The sequence below is a fragment of the Scomber scombrus genome, chromosome 1 (genome assembly GCF_963691925.1).
Source record: "Scomber scombrus chromosome 1, fScoSco1.1, whole genome shotgun sequence".
NCBI lineage: Eukaryota > Metazoa > Chordata > Actinopteri > Scombriformes > Scombridae > Scomber > Scomber scombrus.
Genome location: NC_084970.1, coordinates 2,954,495 through 2,980,174, shown reverse-complemented (window position 1 = coordinate 2,980,174; position 25,680 = coordinate 2,954,495). Strand labels below are relative to the sequence as shown.

The 25,680-nt window shown below is 39.0% G+C and overlaps 2 protein-coding genes across 3 annotated transcripts in view; one reads left to right on the top strand and one right to left on the bottom strand.

Moving 5' to 3' along the window:
• The window catches only part of chsy1 (chondroitin sulfate synthase 1), a 60,647-nt gene extending 52,718 nt beyond the window's left edge, over positions 1-7,929 (top strand). The window contains exon 3 of the mRNA XM_062416017.1: positions 4,930-7,929. Within this exon, the coding sequence (XP_062272001.1) occupies positions 4,930-6,522 (1,593 nt within the window). The 3' untranslated portion in view covers positions 6,523-7,929. The remainder of the gene's footprint in view (positions 1-4,929) is intronic.
• A 14,849-nt stretch (positions 7,930-22,778) lies between these two features.
• lrrk1 (leucine-rich repeat kinase 1) overlaps positions 22,779-25,680 on the bottom strand; it is an 80,080-nt gene continuing 77,178 nt past the window's right edge. For both annotated transcript variants that reach the window (XM_062419038.1, XM_062419046.1), the window contains one exon: positions 22,779-24,874. In XM_062419038.1, the coding sequence (XP_062275022.1) occupies positions 24,697-24,874 (178 nt within the window). In that variant the 3' untranslated portion in view covers positions 22,779-24,696. The remainder of the gene's footprint in view (positions 24,875-25,680) is intronic.

Genomic DNA, 25,680 nt, shown 5'->3' with positions numbered 1-25,680 from the left:
ATTCATCCATTCACACACACATTCAACCGGCTCATCGGGGGAAACTAACATTCACACACCAAGTGGCACAGCCATCGGGAGCAATTTGGGGTTAAATATCTTGCCCCTGAGGAGCCTACCGATTAGTGGACGACTTGCTCTACCTTTGTCCCCTAATCAAAAATGGACGACAGCTGTGATACTGTCGGTATTCAATGGATGGACAGCGAGACTTTGGCTCAAAAATTCACTGTCTTCCACTACACATCAACTTGTAAATGAAACCATAAATGCTCACTTCAGTGGCCTCCATGTTTCCGTCTGTGTGACAGCATGCTGCGTTGATGTTTTTGTTATTGTTTTTTTTATGCTTGCGGGACCAGTCCACAGTGGAATCTGATATTGGCCACTTTTAAAAAAATAATGTGCCAAACAAAAAAAAGAAGGGAAAAAACCGATGTGAGCAATAAATCCGAAGTCAGTTAGCTTGCTGAGACCCAAATTATTTTCAACCATAATAAGAAAAAGCTGATTTCATTTTTAGTTTATTTAAATTTAAGGTATACATTCTGTTTTTCTATTTTCTATCAGCTGGGAACTGCTAACAGATCAGAACATCTGTGCAGCTCTTCTGAATCTTGAGCAACCTTCGTAAGTTAAAATTGCCTGTACAGTATAAAGACAGAATAGTCAGTTTTGGGCCATTTAAGGATGAATTACCTCACCTCACTCATCAATATTTTTGTGAGGGAAGACTTCCATCTACTGATACTACTTGTAGTTTTGTCAATAGAGTATTTTTGTGAGCTTGCTTTAGCTGGCAGGAAGGGGTCAAACTGCACCTTGTCTTTGTTCGCTGCTTCATCAACCAAGCCACAACCTTTACTTTCATTTTAGTTTCTCTGCTGACTCACAATCATTAGTTTCTTCTGAATAATCCGTGACCAGTCCACAGCTTTAGGATTTCATGGAAATCTGTATATTTTTCATTATCTTTTAAACTAATCTGACCGTCCTCATTTGTTAGTGGATCTTCAGTTTTAGACCAACTGTTTTTAGACCAGGCAAAGTATGAACATAGTATGTATGACTTATCATTCTTAATCATATATTGGATATATTGCACTGCAGTGTAAATCTCAAACATGACTTAAAAATTCACTTGACTGTCCTACACTTAGAACCATCTTCAGCACCTTAGAAAAAAGTTAGTTCATGTACACGAGTGGAGTGTCTCCATTTCACAAAGGAATCAAAACAAGCCTGACAGGCTTCTGCATGTCAGAGGACATTCCCATAAAAATGTGTGCATTCAATTAATTAATGGCTGCTGTAACAAAGTAATTTCCTGTGAAGGATTAATCATCATCATCATCATCATCATAAAGTTGAACAATTTTCAGCTTGCCCACTCACTCTTAGGGTATGTTCCAACGATCAATTTGCAATCTGTATGTGTGAACAAAAGTTAAGCAGTGTTCCCAAACCATAACATTAAATGATTGCTCAGAATTGTTTCAGTTATTTTTCAGAAGATCAATCTTGCTGGTCATCTACTTATAATTAATGCTTACCAAAGTTCCACGAGGTACCTGTAGGATTTTAGCCACAGATGGGGGGCAAGTGTAAATCAGCTTACCTCTAATCTGATGGAATGTGGTCAGCTCAGTGTAGTTCTCTGCTTGAGCTTTCTGATCTGTGCACTGCACAGTATTTCTTTCCACAAGCTAATATTAATTAGACGGCTATCTGGTGTCATGATTGAGCTGATACTACTTAATGTTATGACTGCCTCCCATCACACACACGAATACTTTTATGTGTCACAAGCTTTCTTGAGTGGTGAAATTAGTTTGGACAGACCACCCTAGTTATAAAAGAGCCAATTACAGCAGTGTAATGCCACCTCCAATTAGATTTGCATGGCCTGCTTGCAGGCAGGCGTTGCCTATTGTCCTACAGATTAAACCCAGCCAGAGCTGCAGCCATGCTTGCCAGCCCTCACCAACTGCTCTGACAGAACCACAGGCTTCATCTGCTTCTTCTGCTCACACACAAGTCTGTACACATGCAACATGCACACAGGTCCTACTTACACCTGGTATTCATTTGTGACCCATTTTTGTGAGGGAAGACTTCCATCTACTGCTACTACTTGTAGTTTTGTCAAGAGAGTATTTTGTGGGTTTGCTTTAGCTGGCAGGAAGGGGTAAAGCTGGGTGATCTTTCTGGACTGATTTTTTTTTTTGTTATGAATGTGGCAAGCCTGACCAGATGTGGTTTAGTTGGTCCAGTTGCATTTTTCAACTTTTGCATTTACACCTGCATGGAGACCACATGTTTAATCTAGCTAGCATATATCTGTTTGACCAGAGCATCATTTAACATTATACCTCTGCTTTGAAGAACACTCTCTTGACATTCAGATTTCTTTTTGCAGACATATTTGGAAAATCCATACATTAATTCAGGTTTTAAAATAAAATAAAAAATAAAGTTAATGTGCACTAAAACATTGAGCACGTTTGGGATGAATTCAGTGACTATGGCAACATGTTTTATTTCCAGGTTCAACAAGTGTTTACCATTCATGCTGTAACAGTTTGCTTCTCCAAGGCAACAGGGCCATTTCAAACTGATACTTTTTTTTTTTTTAATTACAAAATAAAAACATGATTTCTCTTAAAGGAAGATTAAATAATTAAACCTGATGATTAGAACATAAACTTATAATATGACTCCTTTGGAACAGTTTGGAAACCATTCCCTAAAAGCATGTTCCCCAAAACCAGTCACAGATCATCTTTCTTGTGTCTTAATAGGTTTTAAATGGTAAACTGAGTTAGTATCTGATTTTTCTTTGTAGTCGTTTACAATGGTTGGTTTATAGACTTTTATCAAAGTTCCTCCAGCAAGATGTTCTGAGTCTTGAGGGTTGCCAGGCATTATAGGGATTCTCTGCACAGAATCCAATTCAGGACATGTGCGATCTGGGTAACTGTATATCTGTGCTTAGGCTCTGTGTTTTGATTGTATCATTTCACTAATGAAATCACGACACTCGACAATGAACACAGTTTCTCATGCACTCAAACTGTGTTCATTGCTTTGCTACTTCAGATAACTTTATCCTTTGTCATTGTCTACGTTGTTGGTTTGATCATTATGTTTCTCTTGCTTTACATTGGTTTTGTTTGTATTGATACTGATACAGACTTCAAGCAAAAAACACTTACTGCTGTTTTATCTGTAGTCTGAGTGTGTAGGTGCTATTTTTATATCTCTGCTAAAAACTAGCTTCTACTTACTTCCACTTTCAGACGAAAGTCTTATGACCACAGTTGAAGTCAACTAAAGGGAAGGGAGTTCTTTCCCTCCCTTCCCTTTAGTATGTGTCCTGGCTAGTCCAATTGTTAATGATGCTGGAGCAGAGCTCTGTGCCAGCTCAGACTGTTTCCAGCAGGGTAAACAGTGGTCATCAGCTGACTGTTCAGGATGTTTATGTCTCTCTCCTGTGGCTTCATCATCATTAGCACCCTTCCTAATTATATGACCTCTTTTGTGGGCACCATTGTAACTTATGACTAATTAGTGCAATTTCTTCACAGTCATTAACCTCACAACATCCCTGCCTGCTAATCAACTGGAATGGTTCTGTAACAAAGGCATGACAAAGATCATGTCACATGTTATTACTGTGAATCAACATTAGTACTTTGAGTCTTATGGAGACAGCTTTGATGCAGATGATGACAAAATGGATTCTATAAGATCTTAACTTTTTAAATTAAGTCAAAGATATGCAGCATTAAGGTTACAGTGTGTTTTTTTTGGCAGGCTGCCTTCTCTTAGGTGAAGTGGAACTCAGGTTAAATGGAAAAGTCAGTTCCTGCCATCGTATTCAGCTTCAGGTATCACTTTCCATAGCTCTCAGGGCTGTCCTGTCTTATACCGCATATAGCTTTTCCTTGGGGAGCAGGCTTGTGGCTACATTCCAGAGCAGTTCTCTCAAATTAGACTTTCTTGGGGGTGTAACCGTTCTGATGCTCCCTTCATTGGGAGGCAACAACACAAACCCTGCCCTCTTGACAACGGTTAAGTTCCTGCGAGCAACGTCTCCTGCTTTTTCAAACAGCAACTATACCAAAGTTTACACTTTTAGCCTCCTGAGGTATGAGTAACAGTAAAGCTCTCTCACCTAGTAGTTGTCAGCATTGGGTGCTGAACAGCACACTCTTTGAAGCCCTTCATTTTGAGTTAACATCATCAGAAGCAGCAGAATTAAGTGGATTTCCACTGGTTTAAACTCAATGGCTACAGGCACTTCAACCTGTATTACATTTGAATCTTATAAAGAAGAGTTGACTGCAACACAATGTTGCATTTATTGACATCATCTAATATCATTTGGTGGTTTTAACCTTGTGATACTTAAAAAAGTTTAGGGTTATATGGATGTCAAAAATGTATCTCTGTTGTATTTTGCCATTTTTATATTTGTCTAATCTTTTATATCCTTCTAATTCTTATATCTCATTGTTTATTTGCATTAAGTCAAAATGGTCATCAGATTGATGATGCAGGTGATGAAGGTTGGATAGACTGAAACATTACAACTGTGCCACTGTGCAGAGTTTCCTTTCTTTACTTTTTTGGAGAAAACAAGCTGATTTTTTAAAATGTTGATATAATGACTAAAAAAGAAATATTTTTAAATTAAAACTGTTTCGGTGAGCCGCCTAAATCCTGTACTACTTTATGGAAGACCAGCAGACTGATATTTAAAGCAAGGTGTTTATTATATTCATGGTCTGGAGCAGCTGGAAACAAAAAATGCTGGTCATCCTTCATCATCATGTGTTTAGCTTGGTATATGCATATGAAGTAAGAAACATCCACAGTTCCAACTTAACATGGTGTCACTAACACATCTGTCTACTGTCTCCACAGATGCAGCAGCTTTTCTATGAGAACTATGAACCAAATAAGAAGGGCTACATACGAGATCTCCACAATAGCAAGATCCATCGAGCCATCACCCTCCACCCCAACAAGAACCCTCCCTACCAGTATCGCCTACACAGCTACATGCTCAGCCGCAAGATTGCAGACCTACGCCACCGAACCATTCAGCTTCACCGGGAGATCGTCCAGATGGGGCGCTATGGAGCAGCCGAGCCTAGCCGAGAAGACCTCCAGCTTGGCATGCCACCCTCATTTATGCGCTTCCACCCACGGCAGAGAGAGGAGGTCCTGGAGTGGGAGTTCCTTACAGGCAAATACCTGTTCTCATCGTCTGACGGGCAGCCGCCCCGCCGTGGGATGGATTCTTCCCAGAGGCAAGCCTTGGATGACATCATCATGCAGGTGATGGAGATGATCAACGCCAATGCAAAGACACGGGGGCGGGTCATTGATTTCAAAGAAATTCAGTATGGCTACCGAAGGGTCAATCCTTTATATGGGGCAGAGTATGTGCTGGATCTGTTGTTGCTCTACAAGAAGCACAAAGGTAAGACAATGACAGTACCTGTGAGGAGGCATGCTTACCTGCAGCAGACCTTCAGCCAGATCCAGTTCAAAGAGGAGGAGGAGATGGATGCCAGAGCCCTGGCCAGCCACATCAACAAAGAGTCGGACTCCCTTTCATTCTTGTCTAACTCCCTCAAGATGCTGGTGCCATTCAAACTTGCCACATCTGGCCAGGAACAGAGGGAACCAAAAGAGAAGAAAGTCAACATCTTGGTACCTCTGTCAGGACGATATGACATCTTTGTGCGCTTCATGGCCAACTTTGAAAGAGTTTGTCTGATGCCCAACCAGAATGTCAAATTGCTGATCCTGCTCTTCAGTACAGACAACAACACTGAGCGGGTTAAGCAGGTGGAGCTGATGAGGGAGTATCACATGAAATATCCCCGGGCTGAGATGGAGATAAAGCCCGTCGCTGGCTCCTTCTCCAGGGCTCTGGCTTTAGAAGTGGGCTCGGCACATTTCACTAATGATTCACTGCTCTTCTACTGTGATGTGGACCTGCTCTTCACCAGCGAATTCCTCAAGCGCTGCCGGGCCAATACCGCCCTTGGGGCACAGACCTACTTCCCCATCATCTTCAGCCAGTACGACCCAAAGGTGGTGTATGCTGGGAAGGTCCCCAGCAACAACCACTACGTCTTCACCTCCAAGACAGGCCTGTGGAGGAACTACGGTTTTGGGATCGTCTGTGTCTACAAAGGGGACTTGGTTAGAGCTGGAGGCTTTGACACCTCCATACAGGGGTGGGGATTGGAGGATGTGGACCTCTTTAATAAATTTGTCCAGTCAGGGGTTAAGTTGTTCAGAAGCACAGACACAGGGATAGTGCATGTCCACCACCCAGTCATATGTGATCCCAACCTGGAGGCAAAGCAATATAAGATGTGCCTGGGCTCCAAAGCCTCGTCGCACGGCTCCACCCAACAGCTGGCCGAGCTCTGGCTGGAGAAGAATGACCACGGCTTCGGGAGACTGGCCAGCAATAACGGCTCAGTTAGGACAGCGTGAGAAATGCCAGGCTGCAGACCGTCGTAACCTGGTCTGGTCCTCTCCTCCTCTTCTTAGTGGTGTTTTCACAACCTAATTTATTTTTTACTGAAATGAAAGACTTCACATGGATATATTTTGATTTTTTAAAGAGCATATACAGAAACCCCATGATGAACAATTTGTAGAGACATGTTTTGATTAATGATAGAGGGACTATTGACAATATTCTTCAGTGAGCCTGATTAAGGGCCTTAGGCCCCTCTAGTCTGTTAGATATTATCTGTAAGGACAGTGGGAGGAGGGGAGGTAGGGGTTATTAACCCCCATCGGTATACCTCAGTGAAGTATACCGTCATTCCATAATATTCCATTTGTCTCGTGTGCAGACTGGTGTCCATGTACTCTCTGACCAGCAGTTCTCGAAATAAACTCCCGATCGTGAATGTTTACAAAAGACTGATTCTAAACAACACTTCATCATTGAAAAGTCAAATCACAGCTATCTTAATGATTACTAAGGGCCATTTAATTAGATTTCTTTGACTTACAATGTTTTTTCTTTTCTGTTTGTTGTTATGGTTTTGGTAATAAGACATAACACTGTCACTGTTTGTCTCTACAGTATTTTTTTGTATTTTTTTATTAATTTCTGTGAACCCAACTGCTGGATTTGATATCTGCAAATCATCTTTTGCTGTCTAATTTATTAAATTTGCAGACTCCATTTTCTACTCTCTGACTGTTGAAATATGTATATTGGAAAGAGTGTATAACCATGTCAGTTATGGGGACAGTGGGGAGGGTTTCTCTTTCTCTTAAACTCATTATCACCAAAGAGTTTTGCACAGTCTGCTTTATCATGTTGCCTGTGTGTGTGTATTTGTGTGTGTGTGTGTGTGTGTGTGTGTGGGAGGGGGGGGGTTTGCAAGCACAAACATGAAACTGGCGGTTACAGTTACAGTAAACACCAAAGCTCTACCTAAGCCTTTCTGATGGGAGAAGTGGCCATTGGCTTTCATTCCAGTGGGTTGAAATGGGAGCAGCGCTGTTCGGCCAGCTCAATTCACACATCACTTTCTTGTTTTATAATTACTTACTTCTATTACTTTCTGTCATGCTGAAATGAAAAGTGTTGTGGCTGGTCCCAGTCTAAAGAGGCTTTAGTGCTGATTTTATTGAGCTGTGATGTGAAAAGCCGTATTCTGATCTGGCCTGGTCATGCGTTACAGGTTTTAGGGCAGATTCTTGTGGTTGACCTGTATCACTCTGTCCTGCACCTACCTGTGTTGCCTATTGGCGGGTACTGTATATTGTAGCACTCCATTAAGTTAATGCTCCTTTTTCAGCATTACCGCATGGGCGGCTGATTTTTAAGACCGATGTAACATGAATTTTTATTTTTTATTTTCTTGGACTTTTTGTAATTTTTTTTCTTTCAATTCTGTCCAACTGGGAAAGGTTTTCTATTTAAAAATAAATAAAATGGGGAAAAGTATCCAAACCTGCTGCTTTTATGGTGTTTTTTCTCAGTCTGTTACATTTTCAGTTACGATGAAACAACAGCCAAAAAAAAAAGGCAACAAAAGGGAGTCCCCTATTATTCCTTTTTTTTATTATTATAAATTGTGATTTGGCAATAGGTATAAAATGCAGTTGACAAACAAACAAACACTACTAACCCAGAGTGGAGGGTTCTTTTGCGGCTTCTGCAGCACAGGGCAGGGGGTCCCAGCCCTGTGTTTTTTAATGACTCAGACTAAAAGAAATGTTTGACTGGGTTCTTTCATTAACTGGATATGACTGCATACAATTGTGATAACCACACAACACTTTCATTTGTGTGGAGGAGCAGAAATATTAAAAACACCTGTCTGACATTGTCAACAAACCTTGGTGTAGTTTTTAAAGACACACATAGAAACAGTGGACCCTTGTCACATTTCAACTCCTTTGCAATACATGCTGTGTATGCATGCCAGAATTTCACTACTGCAGTAAACTGTGGAGTTTACTCTTGTTTTACAAGCTAATGATCCCTGGTTTAGTCCGCTATCATGACAGTTACACAGCATAATTTGACACTTCCATCTCTGGCATGCAGGTGTAGCAATTTTGGATGTTTTAAGAATAAGCTCTCGTTAATAAAGGCGGCACCACCTACCAGATTTGGTAGGGGGGAAAAAACTTAATTAATTGCTTAATTAATTAAGGTTAATAAATCAATACATTTTGATTATGTTTTTCATCATCAATCATTGATTATTTGATCCTGATTATAAAATGCATAATACATTACACTAACACAGAATGATGATGATGATTGATGCATTATTCTGGCATTGATATGACATTAGCTTCCTTCATCAAGCTGCCATTCATTAAAACCTGTAAAGAATTAATATGATAAAGCATAACACATTGTTGCTCTACTTATTCTATGATATATAATTGATTATCATCATAATGTAAACATGACATCAATGTAATACTTTCTCACATTAAGTGAGCATTTTCATACCAACATTTGTGTTTGTTTATGACAGAAGTATAATGGCAGTTCTTCAAATATCTATTTATCTGTGATGGCTGTAATAGTTGCAATAATGGAAGTTTTCTTTAAGTAATTGATGTTGATAGAAGTCATTTGTTTTTGTTAAAACCATATAGCCAAGCAGCAGAGACCTAAAGTCTCTATGTCTTGTTAAAACCAAGACTAGATTAGAACACATTGCTACATCTTTATACTGTCTATAATGATGATTGATGTTTTATCATAAGCATTATAAATCTGCCTGGAGTTGTTAGGAGCAGATCATGCAAAGTAGTTCTAATTGAGCAGAAAGTGGCTCAAATGACACACATTGTTTTCAACGTGTTTTTCAGGTGTGTTAAGAAAACACACCTGTGTGAACAAATACTTCATTTTATCAAGTAAGTTTTGTTCAGTTTTCATGTAACATCTGGCAGGGCTTGTTCCCAGAGGAAATGCCTTACAGAGTAAGGCACAAATAAAAAAAGAGTCGGGCACAAATAAAAACAACAGAATTGAAGTTGTTTTTTTTACTACACACACACACCCACACCCACACACACGCACACACTGAGGTGTGGCAGTGATCAGTATGGCTTTTCCTCTGAGTGAGCCAAATCTCCTTGAGACATTGAACTAGAACAACAGAGTCATTGTCCTGCTTTAAGGGGGTGTTGTTTATTTCATAACACAACCCAGCCTCCTCCACTCTTTCCTACATCCTCCCCCTTCTGCCCCTTTGTAGTAACACAGTAACCCCTAATTGTTGCTGTTGTTCACTGCAACATTCTGAACACAAATGTATTAAAATCTTAATACATTTATATACATTTTTTTTGCATTAGCGTTTCACTATGATCTGTCCTAGTGGAGACTTCTAATGACTTCTAATGGTTCAAAAAGTAGTCTTTCCACTTCGTATGAATGACTAGAAGCTTTGTGTGTATGGGGAAAAAAAGTGTTCACAGATTACAATGATAAAACACCATTCAGACTGACCAAAAGTTGTGTTAGCATAATTCAGAAAAGTCCCATATTTACTCGAAATTCAAAGAAAACTTCTGTGCTAAATATTTGAAACAGAAATGTCAGTTTAAGTGGGATAGGAAGCGTACTCACAGAAGAACCCAGCCTTTTATTGGCTGCTAGCTGGCTGTGTGCAAGATAAGAATTTCATTTGTCAGAATGTTGAGTGAGTGTGTTTTTAGACAAAATGAACACACAATACAGATGAGTGAAGGTGAGAGCTGTGTGTTGGTCTCTTCATCCTGGTTCAGGACTTACTGATTCATTTACACATAAAAGGTCAGAAATCATTTCATTTAGCTTTTGAGGTTGATTTTATACTCATTTCCTTTTCCTCCCAAGCCCATTTGGACAGCAGGATGAGCCACACGTCATGAAAACCTTCGAGAGGCTGGTCCTGCAACACCTTTTATTTGCCATACCTCAGGCTATGACGCGCCGAATTGGACAAAAGCCGGGCGAAAAATGCGAGAGGAAATGAATGTATGTGCGAGCAAGGTTGAAGCTGCGCGAGAGAGATTGAAAGTACGCACGAGAGATTGAATGTGTGCGTGAAGACCTTGAATAGAATTGAATAGATGGTGGAATAGTGGAATAGTTTCTCCACAATGAAAAGCTTGTTGTTGTTTTTTTGCCTGTGATACTGTGCAATGATTTGCAGCTGTATTTATTGGAAATAAAAACCTGTGTTCTTTTTGCCGAGGACATTCTCAGAATGAGAAATTATAATGACCTTGAACACAGTCATCGTTACTTGGAGGAACATCTTCAAATTCTGTCACAACTCATTGACCACTTGGAGCAGACTCAGGTAGTATTAAGATTCTTAACAATGTCATTTTAACCCTTTTGCATGAAGACAGTTTTCTTTCTTTTTTTACTCTTAAACAAGTGAAAAATCATGTTGATTTTTTTTATTTATTATACTTTATTTTGAGGGAGTTGCTATATGTGTCGACTCCACTCTAGTGGACACCACTAAAACCCACGTTTTATTTAGATATTAACATGAATACAGTAACATCACATAACAACAACGATAGAGAGGACATTTAAAATATGTCATATAATGTCTCATTTTAACAATTGCATGGCCACCGTTTGTGCAGGTTATCAGAGTTGGTGGATGAAGGTATGATCTTTGTTTTTACTATTTGTTTATTAAAAGTAGTTCACTTTTGTGGCGCTGCTATTGTTAAATGAATCAAAATGAGTTTCAAGACACAGAATGACATTTTAAAAAATATATTCTATATTGTTATTGTTATTTAATACTCTATGTATTCATACCATTTGTTCTGATTAAAGCTACTCTTACCTTTCTTGCATTTCACACAGCACACAAAAAACTTGAACAGCAACAACCCTCCTATGTCCCACCCCTTCCCCTTCCCCTCCAATCATACCATTCGGACCGAATGATATGATTGGTCAGAGTTTTCACAGAATATTATTAGAATGGAATAATGATGAGTTTCTATGCCTGGTGGATCTCTCTAACATTTTAGAGCCATTACCATATTAATAGCATTTTAACCTAAACAAAAAAAATGTGTAAAAATGTAACAAAGGTAAGGGTAGCTTTAAATAACATATCATAACATATCAGTAAAACATTGTTTTTGGTGTGCACAAATCACAACTACAAACTATTAAACTAGTACTGCTACTACTAAGTGCTATATATCATAATTTTTAAATGGAACATACAAAATAAGAAAAAATGATTATCTATATATACGGATGAAGCCCCTTGAAAGTTCCCATTCAAGCTGAAAGCCAGCTGAATGGCAGCTGACTCCCAGCCGGCTGCCAGCCGACTCAGCAACCCCCTCCTTCTCCTGGGCGTGTCCATCTTTTCCTGTAAACCCACCTATTCATTGTAATACAGGGTATGACCAGGTGATGGCGCTTCTGTCACAGAATAGCCCACATATTCTATGAATTTTTACTGGTCATCCGAACCAGTAAACTTACTTACTACCTAACCTAACCCACTGACTTTTTATATGCACGCACCACAACTTAGAAAAAATATTTTAAATTTCAAGGAAGACCATGACTGAGCAAACAATTTGCAGACACAGATACATGACTATCTTGAATAAAAAATGCGGAGTGTCTATTTGCACCCTACACGTAGCCTATAACAACGTGAAAACATGGCGGGTATTCATCTTCCACGCCAACAGAAAAGGGCGAATTTAGAAAGGTTTCATATCTTATGTTTGTTCTAAAGACATTTCTGGCGGGAAAGTTGTATTATATTTTCATAATCTTTCCTCAGTGGATGCATACAAGGGTAAGTTGCTCAGTTAGACACATTACAACGTAGGACAGGAGCGGTGGCGTAACGGGCAGCGTGTCCGTCATTAGTGCGGGAGACCTGGGTTCGAGTCTTTGCAGTAGCAGTTACTTATTGACAATGTTTTCAGCGGAAAAACTCTGCTGCATTTTCATAACTTTGTTAAGTAAATGCATACAACCCGAAAATAACTGAATTTACAACCTTCAGGTTGTTAAATGATGGAAATCAAATCTTCACCGATAATTCTATGGTTCTCTGCTATGTGCCATGAGTTTAATATGTGTTTAATGATGTTCTCTTGGTTAACAGGAAGTGTGTTTGCCTGTAGAGTATTTTAAGAGTGTTTTTATTGTTTAGCAGTGAAGAAAGGAAAATGAATGGGATGTTTGTGCTAGAAAGAGAAACAAAGTGTGCGTGACAGGATTTGGCAAGAGTTCATACTGCAAAAAATCGGAACACATTTTCAAATCAAAAAATTAAATAGCCTACTGACTGATTATTTTGTTATTTGTTTTGAATCTAACACAAAAAAGAAAGAAAAATTGCTTTTCATATTTCAATTTTAGGCTCAGATCAATTATACGAAATGGAAAAACGTAAACGACTGTATTTGATTTTAGGCAAGGCAAGACAAGGCAACGCAGCTTTATTTATATGAAAATAAACATTTGACAGTGAGAAATTAGAAACAAACGTAAAAACAAGGAATTTAAAGGATGATTAACCTTTCATTTGAGGCTGGTTTGAATATTCTCACACAAATTATGCCAGAGTGCTAAAACTGAGAATGAGTAGTTCAGCGTCTGCTAATTTGTGAATTGTAGAATTGTTGAAAAATGTGCAAGCCAACCCCGGTCTATTCAGTGCATGCTGTAAGTCAGGTAAGCCCATCCACCTTAGTAGCATTATCATTGCTTAACTTTTTGTTTGGGCTTAATGGGCTATTTGGTTCCATTGCCACACAAATCACGCAAGAGTGTTCATGGCCGTTGCAACTACAGTACTTTCTGAGAAGGGGTGCGGATTTGGCGGGGTGATGATGGGTTTGGGGGGATGGTTGGGAGCCTGTTCCATTGTCTTTCAAAGCGAATGCCCCCCTCCCCCCACACCTGTGCATGTCTCATGGCAAACTGTGAATCCTTTGAATTTTTCCTCCCACGGCTCTATTACGCCTGCTCTCATTATGATCAAATTATTTTAACAATTATGTTTTATAACATATTGCCAATAAAATAAAAGTATTGAACAGACTCACTGGAGCTGAGGTTAATGTTAGCTGCACGGACAGAGACGTGTTTTCTCAAGCGAGTTCAAAGTTTTATCTATTTTACTTTCTTTTGACAATGACACGCTGGATGATGATTTCGGAGGTAATCCGACAGGAGAAGGATTGTGTAAACCAGTCGGTCTCAACAGGGCTTACGATTGGCTACGAGAAAGTGACGTGTCGGGGGGTGCCTCGAGTGGGAGATCCCCCTCCATTCATAACCCGTTGTGCGCCAACGTCATTCATTTCATTTCATTTCATTTTGACTTTTGACTTTGTAATTACCGGATAACGGAAACCCAGTATCAGTGTCAGAATATAATAGCAGCAATAAGAAAAGAATAAAGAACAATAAATAATAAATACAAAAAAACAAACGAACAAACAAAAAACTATAAGAACAATAATAGTAAGAAATATGTAGTAAAATAGTCGTGACATTATTTACATTATTTACACCGTCCATTGAAATACTATGTATTACAGTAAATAGCGCGTCCTGTTTTGAATCACTATGGGTATGTCACATGGGCTATTTCTTGGTTTGACAGTGACAATGATTTGTCAGAGGTCCTGTAAAATGTACGGTATCTTCAATTGCATCCTTCTAATGAATTAACTCAATTTATGTCCATGGACATTATAATGAAAAGGCTAAAGGCTTAATATTAGTTTGCATCCAGCGTGCTGCGTGGACTTCATCACATCTGCTGCACCGCTGCTACCACAATTATGAAATGCTAAGTTTATTGTCTGTGACCCTCATAAAAGTAATATTTTACAAATCTGCATTATATAAACTAACGAAATTCGTTAAAGTCATTTGGCGACTTCTAAGTCATTAAACTAAGTCTTACTTTTACTGGAGTAAAGAGTTGAATCAGTACGTCTGCTTTTACTAGAGTCTTTTTTACACAAGTATCTAGTACTGCATACTACACAGGCACGACTCAGAATAACAAGCTTGCACTTTTTAATCATAATGCATTGTCTTAATTGATCGGCTGTGTTGTGTTTTACCGGCGCACAGCAGCTTCAATTGCATCCTTCTAATGGATTGAACTATATTGCACCCTTCATTAGATAGATAGATAGATAGATAGATAGATAGATAGATAGATAGATAGATAGATAGATAGATAGATAGATAGATAGATAGATAGATATACGTTATTGATCCCAAGCTGGGAAATTATAGTGTAGCAGCAGCATTACACAGACACATAGTGACGATACAGTGACAATAACAACAACATATAGTATAAGGCTACTTTATGAAGAAGAATAGAAGTAAATACAAGTTATATTAGTGTGTAAAACTAACTCGGGTCTCCTGCACTAATACCTGCGCCTCCCCGTGGAAAAATAAAGCATTGCAACTGGTTTTCACTCAGGCAGTTTAGGGGCGTTTCCAGTCGGGGCCTCATTGACACGTCATCGCATTTCCCCCCTGCTTCCATTATCGGCCAGTCAAGGACCTATCAAGGGGCGGTCAAGGAGCCATCACGGAAACAGGGGAAATTTCTAGTGGCTTCATCTGTAGTCCCAATAGATCTTTGGTGCATGATATTCACTGGAGTGGAGATGGAGATGTATTTTCAGTCCCAGAAAAAAATGTATAAGACATATATTATTAAAAACTTGATGAACATGTTAATAGCATCATTTTTAGTTGAAAAACATTTTAACCCATTTTATTTCTGAGAGTAAAAGGATTTAAGATGAAAGAAAGTATCTTGTTCACATATTCTCAGATGATCTTAGTGATGACAGAGATATATACCGTCAACGCCGATATGCCCAGGTGAACATAACTTCGCAAGTTGAGTATGTGCTCTTTTAATGTGAAATGTATTCATACCATTGTTGTTTAAAGCAATTTATGTATACTGCTTATCTGTGGTGGAGGTACAGTATAAGAAAAGCAGCTTACAAAGCTTACAGTTGCCTATAATTGTCATCATATAACTATGAGGCTGTTGTTGATACCCAGATGGTTCAGTGCCAGTTACTTGTTTGCTTTCTCGAGTGTGCCATCATGTGAGGCAGTCCTGAGAAATTTAATGTACAAATTTAGAACATAGAAAACAATGAAGAGACAGGCCAATTAGCTTATTTCCTAGAATGACACAACTCTGTATTACAAATGGCAGGAGGAACAAGTAGCAGATTCCGTTATTTCCCTGAGTGACCTCCAGAATTTCGTCATGGAAATTTATAGTGCAACTGATATACTTCTCCGACCCCCGTTATGTCAAGTCTTCATTTGCATATTACTGGAACCCAGGGAAGACCAAGGTGGTACTGTAGATGTTTATATATACTGTGTATATATATATATATGAGAGAGAGAGAGAGAGAGAGAGAGAGAGAGAGAGAGAGAGAGAGAGAGAGAGAGAGAGAGATGTTTTTATGGTAAATTTTTAACTTTTGCTGAATTTCAAACCAACACTATAGAAATGTAGAGTGCTATTTGTCATAGTTCTTTACATTTTGTTTATAGTGTCAGTTGTGATGTGGTTGCACATGCAGGTTTGTTCTCACCGAGGATCAAATAACACAACTGAGAGAGACAGGCATGTCATGGACATCGATTGCTTTTTGGCTGGGGGTCAGCGCCCGTACACTTCGAAGGCGACCACTCCTATTGGGACTAACTGACAATTACGACCCCATCTCTGATCAAGACCTTGATGCCCTCATCAGGAACATTATGCAGAGACACCAAATGCTGGTGCTACACTTGTCCAAGGTGAATATGCACATCATTGCTTTTTAATAGACATTTAATTTCACCTGATCCTATGACTTTACCGCACTGATCACAGCAATGCAGCAATTGCATACATTAAGAATCTAATACATATATAATACTATAGGAAGCCTTCGAAGTAGAAGAATGTCTATTCAAAGACGACGCGTGCAGGAATGGTTATCCATTGTGGACCCTGTTGGCACTATGATGAGAAGGGGACATGCCATCAGGAGAAGAGTGTACAATGTTCGCGGACCCAATCATCTCTGGTGAGTTTCAGACCTAAGTGTGAAATTACCTCAGCTTCTGTTGAGTCCTTTGTTGTTTACAATACAACACAATGCATCAGTAAACCCAAAGAATAAAATTAAGTTTAAAATGCTAGTGTTACTCTTTACTCTCTCAGTAAACCTTAATGGTGATAAATGAATGATAAAGTTTGTTTTTATCAACTTTTATCGACTTAGAGAACTGTATAGAGAGGATTTTCATTATATGTCCAAAGGAAGTTCTTCACTCAAGCACTATTGTACAGTCCCTCCAGAAAAACACGATTATGCGATCGCATAATTCAACGCATAACAAACACAACGGAAGGAAGGATAATTCATCGCATAATTCAACGCATATTTATGCGGGGGGCGCATTTTTTTCAAAGACGCCACACTTTCGCAGCATAAATCGCTGTTTTCAGCGCAAAATATGCTTGGCTTGCATGATCCCCGCATTTTCGTTGCAAAAAAGTCACATATATCTTAGCAGAAAGTTGAAAAATGTTGCATTTACTTCACACAAGAGCAGCCATTTCTCCCTGTTGCCATGGGAACATTATGAAGTGACGTAATTACACGACGTTAACGTCATCAAAAAGCTGCAAACCCCGTGATGAATAAGTCTCATATGCCAACAAAAATAAGCGCATATGAACATATATAATATGAACATACTTACGTAAACTACATAACAATACAAACATTTCATATTTACACTGACCACTCGAAGTTGACAAGTTTCCTTTGGAGCGTACTCACGTGTTGATTGATGCCTCCACGCTTCTTCTTTGACTTTGAGACCATCTCAGGGTTAATGCCCAAGAAGCACCTGTAAACAATAAGCAAAGACAACTTTCAGTTTTACAGATTTAATATTGCATTGTTTATCCAAGGCACATGCAGTGGTGCCCCTTCCCCTTTAACTAAATCCTACACCAAAGAGGGTTGTCAATAAATCCTGAAAACAAAACAACAACACGTTTGCTCAACTCCTGTAACTTTCGGAAGGTGTCCCATGTATTGTTTTGTTTTTTTATTACCATCAACCTGGAATTGGCTTCCATTGTAAGGCAAAAACCTTAAAATACAGTTCATAAAGACAAGAATATACTTTAAGGATTGCTGCTAAATTGTTGAGGTAAAAGTTATATCAATGGTTGATCAAAGTACAATATCAAAAGGAGAACCACTTGATTTTCTCAGATTAATTACATAGTTTTTCCCCCTTTAGGTATGTGTTCATTTTACCTCAACAGCCTCTAGGGTCACTGTCCTTGTTGTTTAAACTGCCTCTGAAAAAGAATGGAGAGCAATTAGTGACAGATCATATACTTCAAACTGGAAGAGATTAGTAGTTAAGCAAATACTCATGCATATCCTTCTTAATGAAAGCACATCATTTGAGCTTTCCAAAGATATAAGTTACGTGTCTGTGAGGTAAAGTTTTGTGGAGAAAACGGCTTTGAAATGACTTAGTTGCTGCAGCTGGAAGCTAACGTTAGCTCACTTTAACTTTGACTTTCATGCTAATTCGCGGCGAAAACACCGCGTATTCTCGGTCGAAAAACTCACACACTATGCCTCCTAACAAACATTAAATGAAAACACATAATTTGAGCTTTCCAAAGATATAAGTTACTTCTCTGTGAGGCAAAGCTTCGCGGAGAAAAACGGCTTTGAAATGACTTAACAGCCAAAAAAGTCGAGCATAAAATGACGTTACCTTGATCCAAAAGATGGTTCATTTACTAACTCACACAACTAATAGAGAAGTTGTGACAAGCTGTCTAATATTGTAAGCTAATGATGTTAACCTTACCTTTGAGCTCTTCTATCGGTATCCACCTGTTGTCTCTTCTTGATCCCACAATGCAGCGCGGTTCAAGCGCAATTCAAGTTTTACAGTAAAGTGTTGTGTTATCACAGAGGATGGTTTGAATCATAGACTGTATATAAGAAATGGACATAACATCCGTGACGTCACCCATTGGTTTGTAGACTGCTGCTCGGAGGCCAATAGTATCGGATCTGAGCAGCGCCATCTTGAAAATTTCAGGTGCATGCCGGGAAAAATAAAAACACGGATTCTACTTATATGGGCATCAGGAGGGGCATGAGGCGCCCTCCTGAACCTGTGAACCAATCAATCTGTCAATCACGACGTAGCCACGCCCTAATGCATACCCTGCTTTATCGTCACATATAAAATCAGGGAGGCCAAACGTTCACAAATGAACATCATACTGCATTGAAGAAGGTTTTAAACTAGCGAGTGAGACCATAAACACATTTTGAAAACGTTTACTGAGGTTAGAAATCAAGTGAGAAGTTGGTGAATTCTTCATTGACTTGTATAGAGACGGAAGTCCTTTTGACACCAAAACGGTCGCCCCCTGGTGGACTTTTGATAGAATGCAGTTTTAAGTTACTTCCGCGTTCGCATCATTTCAGAGGACCGGAACTCCCTGCCTGGTTTGAATAAAGTATTTTACTGTGAAATAATACAGCAAAAATGTTGTGAAATCCTGGTATCAGTTTTTTCACAGTAATTTACTATAAATGCTAAATTACAGTATTATATTGTGATTATTACAGTTAAAGCCTGTAAAGTGATAATACAGTAATTTATTGTAAAATCCTGGTAACATTTTACAGTGTGCCATTTAAACAGTGTGTTTGCTGTTCTAAGTGCAATAGTGTAATAATTAGATTCTCTTCAGTGTGTTTTCCCATTTGTGTAAGGAGGATTTGTGCTATTAAGAATATTTATTCTCTATTTTAGTTGTATTATAGTATTATTGTTGCTTCAGGCTCTTCTTACATTTCTGATTGTATATATTTTTGGCATATATATGTATATAGTGTATATTTATGGATTTATTTATTTAATTTAAAGGTTTAATGATCAGGGACAATGCACATTAATAAAACATTTTAACAAATGTAAACATGCCAGAATTAGCCAAAAGGCTATTTTACATCTGCTGTCCCTGGACTGATGTTGAGTAGTCACCCTAAAATGCCCCAATAGATTTGATACAACAGAGCAACACTTTGATCTGATCTTTGTAAGGCATTGTCAAGTACACACAAAAGACCAGAGCAACAAAGGCCGCATTCACACTGCAGGCAAATCTGATTCAAATCTGATTCCTTCTCATATCTGATTTGGCTCTGTTCAGACTGGGCCACATTAATGACCAATTTGACAGGTTGCTGTGGCAACGTCGTCGGAGCGGAGGCATCATCTAGCGCAGGGGTGGCGAACCATGTGCCATGGAGAGCCATGTGTATGGAGGTTTTCCTTCCAACCAAACACTTCAACAGGTGATTTCACTGATTAACACAGCTTCAGCCACAGAGGTGTGTATTGTGTGATGTCATATAATTGCAACAGCGACAGCAACAACAAACCCTCGAGCTTCGCTTGAACGGAGCCTTCTCCACAAAGATTACGAATTTGTGTGTTTGGAGCTGTTCAGACTCAGACACATCTATCCAAATGCGATTTGAAACTATCTATCTGGTTTGCAAAAATCGGATTTCATGTGATTTATGACTGTTCAGACTTCATAAGAGCCATCTGGTTCCAATCTAGATTGGCTAAAAATCGGATTTTGGCTTGCCAAAGTAACAGCGGGAAAGATTGAATATTAATGGCAACAAAAAGGAAGGAGTTAGTTGATGGAAACAACAGGAGAAGTTGATTAATCAATAGATGTTCACATTGGTTTATAGTAAAACATTCATACTAACCTATGTAAAAGAAGGGTCGTTAAAGTTGTGTGACTCCCTTGACCTGAGCCACAGTTTTTGTGAAGTCATACACTTAATCAGCAGATATTCTTTTATCCTTTATTCCTGGGAATGCACACTCTCGAGTCTGACTGATGTAAATGCATTAGGACATGAAAGCAGTTTGGTGATCAAGTTAAGAAATAACAGCACTTGAAACATGCTAATCAGCCATCACTCTCTACACTGTACCCTGTACCTTGGAGGAAGAGGAAGCAACATCTCTACTACATCATCTTTTCACTTCCTGTTATATGGTGTGGTGAATGTTTTCCTGTCAGATACAACCGTTAGAAAGCTGACTTCCTGTTCAGATATGGTGAACCTGGCTATGGTGTGTATGTCAGAGAGGAGTGATGAGCTCAGTGTGTTTTATCAGTAATCTGGCCTATAAGAGTTACATTTCCAAACATTTCAGATATCATATTTCAGAGACGTACATTTCAACGTTACAATCTTTTTAGTGCCAAAGTCCCTCTTTTTGTTACTATACTTCCACCACAGCTCAAAAGGGAAACACTAAGAGGGGATTTGATGCTAAAAAGACTCCACTTGATATGACTAAATCTAAAGAAAATAGAGACAGCTATGGACCAACTGAAAAAACATGACTCTATTATCATACTAAATTAACTACTATTATGAAAAACAGAAAAAAAACATGAATATGTCTTAAAATGGACCTATAATAGCATACAGCTGAATAATAAAAAGAATAAAACAGAAGCAACATATCAAGGCAGTTTAAGAAAAAAAAGCAAGCCTTCTCTTTACTGCCCTCTTCTGTCTGATGGTCATGTGACATGCTTAAAATTGGGGGTTGCTCAGTAACAAAGCAAATAGATGTGTAAATCGTGTTCTGGTTCAGTGTGAGGTGTGTAGCGGCTCAACAGTTCACAAGGCCAGGACTGCTGTGGGTATTCTGGCATGAGCAGAGGTTACATGAAAACACCTGAAGAATGAGCATGATTTATTCAAATCGGTCTCACAGAAGGCTAATTCTTTTTAAATGACAGAAGCATCATTCATGATATTTGCCGCGCCACCATGTTGGCTGCTGTGTAAACAGGTACTTCCAAAAAAAAACGATGTAGCTTCTTGTTTTTTTTAGGATACTGGATCATTTAGGGTTAGTTACAACTCAGATATCTATTTTCTTAACAATAAAATGAGCTAAGAATGTTTTTTGGGTTTCATATACATACAAGAAACCAGATTATAAGACACAGGTTCAGGCTGGACACCAGATAACATGCTGCAATATCCTGATGTGAGTTTAGAGGATTTTTTTTCACAAGATCTACATTACAAGCTGGACATGCAGAGACTGAAAGACTTGGGAGTCAACTAGACATGAGACTGTCTTCAGCAGAAAACCGACAGCAAAGACAGTGTTTTGTTTATTTACCTGACAAATCCCCCTGGTGGCAGTGTAGATTATTACTGTAAGAGGTTACCTCGCATGCCACATAATCGCAGTGTCAACTGAAGCCATAGTTGAGATAGTCTTTCAACCACTATTCAAAAACAGTTTTTTCAAATTTCACTGCTTTATGAAGTTTTGAACTTGAGAATTTAGAAAAAAATGAACATTTTTGAGTCCATTAAATTAATGAAAGTGATTTTTGAAGTAATTTTTCTGTCATTTGTGCCGATCTTGGAAAGCACTGACAAATAATAATGTAGTTCTACTGATAGGAACGCCAAATCAGAAAACTCTCATATGATTCCAGTGTGAAAGTTCATTCTAGTAGTTTTACAAAAAATGTGTAACTCTAGGTCCACTTTCTAGCTTGAACCAAGGCAGGGGTTACGTTCACCCCACATATAACCAATCATGGGTTAATAATATTAACATAAATGTATTATTTCCTGTGTTTTAAAGTCCCTCAACACAAAGTATTCAATACTAAATCATTGGATTACCACCTACCTGATAAGTTAGGTATGCCATTAACATACATATCACGTTATTATATACACGTGGTTTTGTAACATATAAATGTGCAGTCAGGAACAGGCTGAACAAGGGATTTTTCCACCCATCCAAATTAGCCAAATAAGTATGCAGGAAGCCGCCTCCTGTGTTTTTCACACCAAACAAAAGCCTTGCCATCTGTGTCTTCCTCCCATGTATCACCATCATTCCATCAGGGGACATGGTGCTCTCTCTAAGACTGTAACTTGTAAAGTCTTAGAATATAAATACAGTCTTATAAATACAGGACAGATTTGTTGTTAGAAAACTAAAAAAAAAAACTACATTTTTTACACCTGATCCAGCTGACAATTTTCTGAAATGAAACAGACCTTTGAAATATCATAAGAACTTTATTCATATACATTATACAGTGATTGTGTACATAACTCCTATTTACACATGCAATACACATTCATTAATACATTCTGATGTACAATGTCTGCCTTACTACAAAGCTGTTATGAACAATATATAGCTATTTACTGACCACTGTAGGACTGTAAATGTGACAACTAAAAATTCACAAAACAATTTGGCTTGAAAGATAAAATGAAAAATATTAAAAACTGTTTGGCTAGTGTTGATCTCCTACTGTCTTAGCCTTAACACTGGCTGTTCAAATTGTAACCACACCATAAAAACAAATGTTTCATTCAAAGCCCTGTTCACAGTGACGTTTTTAATCCTGCCGTATCTGTAATCTGTTGGACCTGTAACACTTCACCAAACAGATACTATTAACTGATAATATGTTAATAGTATCTATATATTTAGTCTCCTTTCCTTACCTTTTCCTGTTATGCTATGTTGTGCTTCAGTCATCCTGGTGTTTTGGTGACAGCACTAAGGGTATGTATGAGTAAGGAATTTGACTCGTTGGGTTTTCTAGCTAGCCAAACCCCTTTTTCTAGCTTCTGTTCCATTAGCATCTGTGGGACAGTGGGTTTTTCTGTCTACTGTATCTTCTCTGGTATATACTGTATGTTGAGGGACAGTAAATTGACTTGTGTATCAACCACTGGCAGCTACACTGCCAGAAATACAACAGAACAAGTGCTTTATCTGTTTGTGCTCTCAAACAAACTGGGCTCAGAGGATTAATCATCTCATGTTGTTTTAATGAAGATGACTAACGAAGACTCACACAATACTCAACTAATATCCCTACATTATGTAAAATGTTGTCTACATCACATCCAGGGCATACTGGATCATTTCCTGTGAACCCCTTTTGCATATGTATGTAATTTGAATAAGATTGTGGTCAACTACCACTCAATAAAGAGGTTATTGTAGAAAGCTAATACATTTAAAAACAGCAATTGCATAGATAAAATGAAAATGGGTTTTGATCTGAGAATCTTAAGGATTATAACTTTAAATTGCAGAGGTGTACACGTTTTACAGGCCAGCAGCAGAACGCACACAATCTTAGAATATGTACAGGAAAACCTCAAGAATATGTTCAGATTCTAGTGGAACAGCATATAGTAGCTAGGAATACTTTGGAGTCACGCTGGTGTGAAGTGTCCTTTTAGATGAAAGAACTAATAAAAGCATTAGGTTTAGATGTCTTTTGCATAATGTTGCATAGAATACAGATGTTTGTTTGCTGCATACAGGTCACTCTGGTAACAATGGGAGGTGCGGCTGGCATGCAGATTCATATGGTAAAGAGAGAAACACTGTGTTCTGAGGGTGTGAGTGGGTTAGTGTCACAGTCATCAAACCATTTGCAACTTGTTGTTTGTTTATATGGAACACAGTTGCTTCCCAGCAGCAGTTTAACTCCAATACCAATTAATGTATAAACAGTCAACACCTGTGCCGTAAAGATATCCCCTTCTAGTGTCACCTCCAGGGGGCATAAAGGTCGAGATTGGAAGACTTAAATGAAGGGTGAGTGAAGTCGACAGACATAGAATAAACAATGGATTGCAGCAGCTGGAGTCAAACAACTGAAACATTCAATAGACTCAAACAGTCCAGACCCTCTTGAAATGAATCCCATTCATGCCAAACTGGCTGACAGACTGTTGTAAGTAGCCAAAAATGTTGTACAGCACTGATAAATAAGGTCTCGAAGTATGTGTGTACATAATCACCATGCACAGCTTGAGGCTCAGACCTTACAACCCCCTCCCTGATGTCAGCATTCACCCTGTACTGAACATAGGCAGTTTGGGGGTATTTATTCCCTTTGGCTCAATCCTCTATACAGAGCTGTGATTCTGCACCTTGCCTACATTGCACAACAGCTACCTTCTTTTCCTCATGCTGGTCTCCATGTGGCCCAGCTCTTCGTAGGACTGGTAGAAGACTTCCAGCTCGTGGCAGCCCCAGCCCCTCCAGACACACAGGCACCACTCCATGTTTTTCTTATGAAAGCCACATACAACTGTGTCCTTTGCCACTAAAACGGCTTCCTCCAGGATCCTGAGAGAAATAGACAGAAGAGGGAAGAGTTAGGAGGTGATGGATCTATGGGACAGATCGATCTGTGGAGGAAAAAGAGGGATACAGTGCGCAGAAGGAGCTATAGTTGGAGGCACATCACGGTTCACAGAAATTAGCTCGGCGTAGAAGCTAGTGGGCAGTTCTAGGAATTGATCCCCTGGAAAGTCAGAGAATACTGAATGTACTGTAGGCACACAACTTTCTATTTGTTTAAGTGCTGGTAAAAAACTGTATTCCAGCACTCTTCTGCCAGCAGTCCAAATCCCTCACCTAGACAGAAAAAATGTAAAATGAATCAAAGAGCCATCTTAAAAGCAATCCACTTTTAAAGTCACTAATTTATGAAGGCTGTGACACAAAGCATTTTTGGAGAAAGGAGGGCTTCTGGTGACCCCGTATCCTGAGCTCAACCAACCTGGGGTCCGTTCCATAAAGCAAGCTCAGAAAAGCGGCGCTTATTGTCGAACACCTGACTTGAATGAGCCTAACAAATGAGATCAGGCTAAAGCGGTTCCATAAAGGCCGATCCACGTTCACGCAATCAAACTAATTCAAGACAGGCTGAAGTATTCAGACTAATTGCGTGTGCACGCCATTCATGAGCAGCCCAAGACGTCGAACACAGATCAAACTGTTGCAGTGCCCTGCGTACTATGACAGCTCTGTCATGTACAAGCTCCTCAATCAAGGGACACGCCTTGACTAACAGAGAACCAGCGCATGGGTTGAGGTCGTTATATAGACTGGACCTTAATCAATTAACAGAAACGCCTAGACATGCATCC